This window comes from Alosa alosa, chromosome 1, assembly GCF_017589495.1.
Source record: "Alosa alosa isolate M-15738 ecotype Scorff River chromosome 1, AALO_Geno_1.1, whole genome shotgun sequence".
In the NCBI taxonomy this organism is placed as follows: Eukaryota; Metazoa; Chordata; class Actinopteri; order Clupeiformes; family Clupeidae; genus Alosa; species Alosa alosa.
The window spans coordinates 5018795-5026484 of record NC_063189.1 but is presented as its reverse complement, the minus strand read 5'-3'; the positions used below and the strand labels follow the sequence as shown (position 1 = coordinate 5026484).

Here is a 7690-nt window from a genome sequence, read left to right as displayed (position 1 = left end):
AACAACCAAAGGAAAACAACTGAGAATAGGGAGAGCAGTCGCCTTGGACAGCAGGAGGCCTGGTTTCATAATCCCAGTGTGTGTGTGTGTGCGCGTGTGTGTGTGTGCGCGTGTGTGTGTGTGTCTCTCTCTCCCGGCTCCTATGGAGGCTAAATGCTAAAAGCTCTACGGGATGGAAAATAGAAATGGACTGCATTACAATAGTGTGGTAGGTTCTTAACACTGTAAGGAACACACACACACACAGACCTACACCCAGACATAGTCAACAGACCGTGTGTGTGTGTGTGTGTGTGTGTGTGTGTGTGTGTGTACACATGTGTGTGATGCTATTTTTCACAACAGCAAGCTTCTCTGGTTGCATGCGGTGTTTTTGCCAGTGCTGTGTCCATGGAGACGCTGCAGGGAGGGGTTAGGCTGAAGGGCTGTTTTGTGATTCGCTCCGCAACTTAAGTCAAAAGCACTCAACCAATCAGAATCCTCACAGTGACCATGAAGTCCAGGTCAACGGAAACCATTAAACATAAAATGAAAATGAACACACAGGCCACGTACACACAACCTGACGGGAAAACTAAAATGCTGACAGTGTGTGTGTGTGTGTGTGTGTACCTGGTTGTTCAGGTACTCTGGTTTTTATGCCTTTTTGAATACTAGAGGGGCCAAGAGGTGTGATTTCATGAAAAACGTCCTGTCAATTCATCAGAGCTGAGAGTGCTGACAAGGTGGCGCCCTGGAGCACGGGCAGCAGACTTCTTCAGTGGGAGAAGACCTCCTCGTCTAGGCCTAAGGGCAGCAGACTTCTTTAGTGGGAGAAGACCTCCTCGTCTAGGCCTGAGGGCCTCTGCACCGCAGGCAACCCGGCCCCACACTCACGCCAGGGCCCCACACTCACACAGGCAGCCCCCTCACACATAAACACACACACAGAGAGAAAGCCCAACAGGATCCCTCACACCCACACACACACACAACCATGAACCCGGGCCCCTCACACACACACACACACACACACACACACACACACACAGAAACCCTACAGGGCCCCAATGGACACACACAGGCAGGCCCCTACAGGGGCCCCACACACACAGGCAGGCCCCCACAGGGCCCCACACACACAGGCAGGCCCCTACAGGGCCCCCACAGGGCCCCACACACACAGGCAGGCCCCTACAGGGCCCGGCCCCACACACACAGGCAGGCCCCTACAGGGCCCGGCCCCACACACACAGGCAGGCCCCCACAGGGCCCCACACACACAGGCAGGCCCCCGGGCCCCAGGGCATCGGTGAGGAGGGAGGAGAGGCGACGGAGTCCTGGGGAAGGGATGGGGGCGGAGTCCTGGGGAAGGGATGGGGGCGGAGTCCTGGGGAAGGGATGGGGGCGGGGCTCCTGGGGAAGGGATGGGGGCGGAGTCCTGGGGAAGGGATGGGGGCGGAGTCCTGGGGAAGGGATGGGGGCGGAGTCCTGGGGAAGGGATGGGGGCGGGGCTCCTGGCTGGCTTCTCGTTTGTTGATTTGTGTTTCCCCCCAAAGCAGTTCAATTGGAGTCCTATTGTGTGTCCCAAGTCCCTCTCTCTCCTTAACAGCTTTTCTTTTCTACTTTTCTCTTCCGTTTTTACTTATTTTCTTTTTCTTTTCAGCGTAATATCATTTTTTAAAGGGGGAAAAAAAATAAAAGAGAAAAATAAAGTTATTTACAGTGCTGTTGAAATAAAGAAACAGACGTTGGGAATCTACGGTAAAGTAAGTCGCACCATACAGAACGCCACTCCAGAGCCCACTCCGCCCACAAACGGAACGTTCCGTAGTAGTGGGCGGGGCCGAGAGTGGCGAGGGGAGGAGAGGGAGAGGTGGGGTGGGTGGGGCTCCAGTGGCGCGTCGTTAAGTGGGAATGATCCCGTCGCTACGCAGGCCTCGCTTCAACTCCAAATCCTCCAGCTTCTTCCACAACTCCTCACGTTCCTTCTCCTTCTTCTTCTCCCTGCAGGGGGCGCAAGAGAGGAGGAGGAGGGGAGAGAGAGAGAGAGAGAGAGAGAGAGAGAGAGAGAGAGAGAGAGATTGAGGAAGAAAAAGAGAGAGGGAAAGGGAGAGAGAGGGAGGGAGGGAGAGAGAAAGACAGAGAGAGAGCGAGAGAGAGAGAGAGCGAGAGAGACAGAGAGAGGAGAGAGAGAAAGAGAGAGAGGCCAGAGAGAGAGAGAGAGCTTGCAGAGAGAGAGAGAGAGAGAGCCAGAGGGAGGAGAGCCGAGAGAGAGAGAGAGAGAGCCGGAGGAGAGCCAGAGAGAGAGCGCAGAGCGAGAGAGAGAGAGAGAGAGAGAGAGAGAGAGAGAGAGAGAGAGGGAGGGAGGGAGGGAGGGAGGGAGTTGATGAGCAAATGAAACACAGAAATGGAGAATTCAGGCAACAAACACAAGTCATGTGAAAACCTGTGTGTGTGTTGCTGATAATCTGAATGCTATTTATTTGTGCAGCTGCTCCCACTGTGTGCGTGTGTGCGTGTGAGAGAGCATGTCTTACCTCTGGCGGTCTGACTTGTAGGTGGCTGTGAGTTCATCAAACAAAGCGCTGTTCATCTCCATAAAGGCTTTCAACACGTTGTAGACTAAAGCTACAATCGCCCTGAAAACACACACACACACACACAAATATATGAATTATCCGACATACAGTGAAAAGAACAGCAACAATCTAGACCATTATTATCATAATTTGTGTTTTATTTTGTCATTTAATGCAGATATGTTGGAAGGATAAAAAGTGTTTGTCATTCAAGATTACATTCATGTCAACTGTGTGTGTGTGGAGTGTGTGTGTGTGTGTGTGTGTGTGTGTGTGTGTACGTACGGGTTCCAGTGCTCTTTTGAGATGCGGTAAAGGCTGGCGAACATGATGGGAAGAATGACACTGGAGTTTTCCTCGATCAGACTCATGATGTACTCGTTATTCCAGTAATAGAGCGCTCGCTCTGCTACCTACAACACACACACTCGCAATTAATACATACACACTCACAACATAATCTGAAAACACTCACACTCAACATGTTTTACCCCACTCACATAGGACTACACACCGCATTCACACAGACAGGTAGACAGGCAGGCACACGCGCACACACACACACACACACACCTGGAAGTGGGGGCTGGACACACATCTGGAGATCTGCTTGAAGAGAGGCTCCTGGATCTTGACAAACTGCGTCGGCTCGATCACGTCTAGGATCTCCTCCAACTCGCCCAGAAACATCACCTGAGACAGGACCGCACACGCTCACAATCAATTCATCCAGCAGGTCATCAATAGACACTATCAACCAATCAATTCATCCAGCAGGTCATCAATAGACACTATCAACCAATCAATTTATCCAGCAGGTCATCAATAGACACTATCAACCAATCAATTCATCCATCAGTTATCTTGTTGACGCCTTCATGAAACAAGCTACACGAGCTACTGGCCTACTGGATACTGGGCAAGTGTGTGTGTGTGAGTATGTCTGTGTGTGAGAGAGCATCAGTGTGTGAGAGTGTGTCTGTGTGGGGTTGTGTGTGTGAGAGAGCGTCTGTGTGAGAAAGTGTCTGTGTGTGAGAGTGTGTGTGTTCCATACCTCCTTTTGACTGCAGGTTTTTGGCCAGAATCTCAGCAGGCCTCTGATAACCTATATAGTGAGAGGGTAAAGAGTCAGAAACATGGGAGAAACATGCAACCACACACACACAATAATATACTCCTCTTCACTGGCATATCAGACAAACACGCACACACACACAATAATATATTCTTCTTCACTGGCATATCAGACACACACACACACACACTAATATACTCCTCTTCACTGGAATATGACACACACACACACACACTCTAATATACTCCTCTTCACTGGTATATCAGACACACACACACACACACACACACACACACACACACTATACTCTTCTTCACTGGCATATCAGACAAACACGCACACACAATAATATACTCTTCTTCACTGGCATATCAGACACACACACACGAAGTTGAGAGGGACTTACTGGTTCTGTTAGTGTTGGGTCTTTCTCTAGGAACTGTACAATACAATACGCCAGCTGCAGGAACACACACACAACGTTACACACATCACATCAACACTGACATTGTGAATCTCACACACACACACACACACACACACACACACACACGCCACACACACACACACACACACACACACACGCTCACACACACACACACACACACACGCACACACACACATACCTGTGCATGGAAGAGAGAGAGACTCCTGGCTGTGTGAAGAGGAATCAACACTTTGACCAGGAACTGTTTGTGCTCCGCTTTGAGCGGCAGAGCGAAGCCATTGATTATGCTGAGAGAGAGAGAGAGAGAGAGAGAGAGAGAGAGAGAGAGAGAGAGGGGGGAGAGAGAGAGAGAGGGGGAGGGAGAGAGAGAGGGGAGAGAGAGATAGAGGGGGAGAGAGAGAGAGTGAGAGAGAGGGGGGAGCAAGAGGAAAAGAGAGAAAGAGAGAGCAAGAGGGAGAGAGACAGTTAAACCTTTGACAAGGAATAAGTGAACATAACACACATGCAAAACACCACAGGTCACATTGGAGACTCAGGCACACACACACACACACACACACACACACACACACGGTTTAGAAAGGACTCAAAAAGGACACTTACCTTCCCAAGATCTCCAACAACTCAGCTACCCCATTGAAGTGCTCAGTTTCATAAACAAAACTGCAGGTGAGGAGAGAAAGAGATCAGACATCAATGTCACTTCACCAAGCTCTCACAGAACGCCCCAAAGGCCACTTCACCAAGCTCTCACAGAACGCCCCAAAGGCCACTTCACCAAGCTCTCACAGAACGCCCCAAAGGCCACTTCACCAAGAACTCACAGAACGCCCCAAAGGCCACTTCACCAAGAACTCACAGAACGCCTTAAATGCCACTACACCAAGAACTCACAGAACGCCTTAAATGCCACTACACCAAGCGCTCACAGAACATATCAAAATGTAAAAGAAGAGTTCTCACCGTAGAAAAATATTATTTATCTGTTTTCGTATAAAAGCCCTCAGCCCCAGGAATTTTCCGTAGATTCTGTGTAAGACTGTCTTCAGGTAGTCTCGCTCCCTTGGGTCCTCACTGTCGAACAGCTCCAGCAGCTACAGGGGGAGGGAGAGAGAGAGAGAGAGAGAGAGAGAGAGAGAGAGAGAGAGAGGGAGGGAGAGAGAGGGAGAGAGAGAGGAAGAAAAAGAGAGAGAGGAAGAGAGAGGGAGTGAAAGAGAGGAAGAGAGAGATTAAAAAAAGTGATTAAGTTGGAGATAAAAAGAGATGAAAATGAATAGAGATAATTAATTGAGCTTTGGCAATAATGTTGAAGAAAAGTTCATGCCAATAAAGCTTTCTTGAATTAAACTGAAAACAAATGTGTGCTGGTTAGGGCTGGGACAGTATGGATTTGTTCGACTGAAAAATAACAGATTCCCGCAGCATGGCGGTATACCACTTTAAATCCCAACACTTCTGATTGAGATATGGTTTATGAATTTTAAATCCCAACACTTCTGATTGAGATATGGTTTATGAATTTTAAATCCCAACACTTCTGATTGAGATATGGTTTATGAATTTTAAATCCCAACACTTCTGATTGAGATATGGTTTATGAATTTTAAATCCCAACACTTCTGATTGAGTTATGGATTTTGTGCTGCCATCACACCCAATCAAACTTAACACAGCAACTTCAAAGATCACTGTTGGACCAAACGGACAGAATTTAGCACTGCTACATTCATGATGCACTGTTTAATGGCTGTGTCAAGATTGTAACAAAGGTACATGTCACTGTTAAGAAAAGTCTCAACAAACGATAACATTTTTTCATTGTGTTTCAGCTTTCATGGAGGAAACATGTATGAGTATAAGTATAAGTATAAGTATAAATACTCTTTTGATCCCGTGAGGGAAATTTGGTCTCTGCATTTATCCCAACCGTGAATTGGTGGAACACACTCAGCACAGTAAGGTGAAAAACACACTAATCCCATTGCAGTGAGCTGCCTGCAACAGCGGCGCTCGGGGAGCAGTGAGGGGTTAGGTACCTTGCTCAAGGGCACTTCAGCCATTCCTACTAGTCGGGGTTCAAACCGGCAACCCTCCGGTTACAAGTCCGAAGTGCTAACCAGTAGGCCACGGCTGCCCCAATGACTCATTTCACAGCTTTCAAGTCCACCATCTTTGTGTATTTCATCTTGTTGTGAGAAAATAGAAAAGTGTTGCGACTGCAATGCGTGTCGTGTGTTGTTAAACCACTCACCTGTAAAACAAATTTCTGGTCTATGTACTTTTTGGCAATGCTGGGCTGGAACTCCTGGCTCTCCAGGAACCGTATGAAGAACTCATACACCAGCTGCAGAGGGGAGAGGAAGAGAGAGAGAGGAGAGGAGGAGGGAGGAGGGGGGGTTGGAAAGACAGAAGAGAGAGAGGAGGGAGGAGAGAGAGGAGAGGAGGGGAGGAGAGAGAGGGAGGGAGGAGAGGAGGGGAGGAGAGAGGAGAGGAGAGAGAGGAGAGGAGGGGAGGAGAGAGAGAGGAGAGAGGGGAGGGGAGGAGGGGAGGAGAGAGAGAGGAGAGGAGGGGAGGAGAGAGGAGGAATGGGTTGGAAAGACAGAAGTAGAAAGAGAGGGAGGGAGGGAGGGAGGAGAAAGAGAGAGAGGGAGAGGAGAGAGAGGATGGATAGGGGGATTGGGTTGGGGAGAAAGAAAGAGAGAAATAAGTAAAGGAGAGAAAGAGGGAAGAGAAGAGAGAAAGAGAAAGGAGGAATGGGGAATGGAGAGAGGGAGAAAGAGGGGAGAAAGAGGGGAGAAAGGAAGTATGGAGAGAGATTAAGACAGATGATGGGGTTAAGGAGCAGGACCGATGACATCACAGGCCCATAGACCAGTAGGGACAGGAGAACAGGTCATCAGGGTCAGAGGTCAACTGACATCACAAGGTCACCGTGACAGCATGAGGGGGGGTCGTTACCATGACAACTCGGGTAAAGCACTGAGCAGGGGTACAGTTTGTAAGGCGGCCATCTCCAGGGAGCCACAGTGTGTGTGTGTGTGTGTGTGTGTGCATGTGTGTGTGTGTGTGCGCGTGTGCGCATGTGTGTGTGTGTGTGTGTTGGGGGCCAGTAGGACCGCACACAAGGTGGGGGTAGGGTAGTGAAAGAAAGCTGAAGATTTACCAGGAAGATTCTCCTTGAGATATGAATCTCATTTCTAAAGGAGTCCTGGAGGCAGGGGTACACAAACAAGGGAGTAAGACGGTGAGCGCGCACCTACTGCCCAATCAACTCAAACAAACAAACAAACAAACAAACAAACAAACAAACAAACAACTAGAAAACAGAAGTAAACAAACAAACATGGACTATGTCAGCCAGGGGTTCTCACAGTGGGGAGAGACACACTAGGCTTCAAAACTGAGGGACAGCAAGCACACACATGCAAACCACCGCGCGCACACACACACACACACACACGTACACACAGGCACACACACACAGGTAAAGACTTGAAGCCTCCAGTGTGACAACTGTCCTCAGGATCTCTTTCTCGCTCATACACATACGTGTAAGTTTGGCCTTCAGTGTAGGTTCGTCCTCCTTAGGATGCCCCTCGCTCGCTC

The 7690-nt window shown here is 49.1% G+C and overlaps 1 protein-coding gene across 2 annotated transcripts in view; it reads right to left on the bottom strand.

Annotated features, from left to right (window-relative positions):
• Window positions 1–1398: 1398 nt before the first annotated feature.
• The window catches only part of ppp2r5eb (protein phosphatase 2, regulatory subunit B', epsilon), a 29957-nt gene continuing 23665 nt past the window's right edge, over window positions 1399–7690 (bottom strand). For both annotated transcript variants that reach the window (XM_048250118.1, XM_048250124.1), the window contains 10 exons: window positions 6336–6428; window positions 5048–5178; window positions 4688–4747; window positions 4263–4371; window positions 4043–4096; window positions 3616–3666; window positions 3135–3254; window positions 2847–2974; window positions 2520–2621; window positions 1399–1986 (listed from right to left, as the gene is read on the bottom strand). In XM_048250118.1, coding sequence (XP_048106075.1) covers window positions 1887–1986; window positions 2520–2621; window positions 2847–2974; window positions 3135–3254; window positions 3616–3666; window positions 4043–4096; window positions 4263–4371; window positions 4688–4747; window positions 5048–5178; window positions 6336–6428 — 948 coding nt within the window. In that variant the 3' untranslated portion in view covers window positions 1399–1886. The remainder of the gene's footprint in view (window positions 1987–2519; window positions 2622–2846; window positions 2975–3134; window positions 3255–3615; window positions 3667–4042; window positions 4097–4262; window positions 4372–4687; window positions 4748–5047; window positions 5179–6335; window positions 6429–7690) is intronic.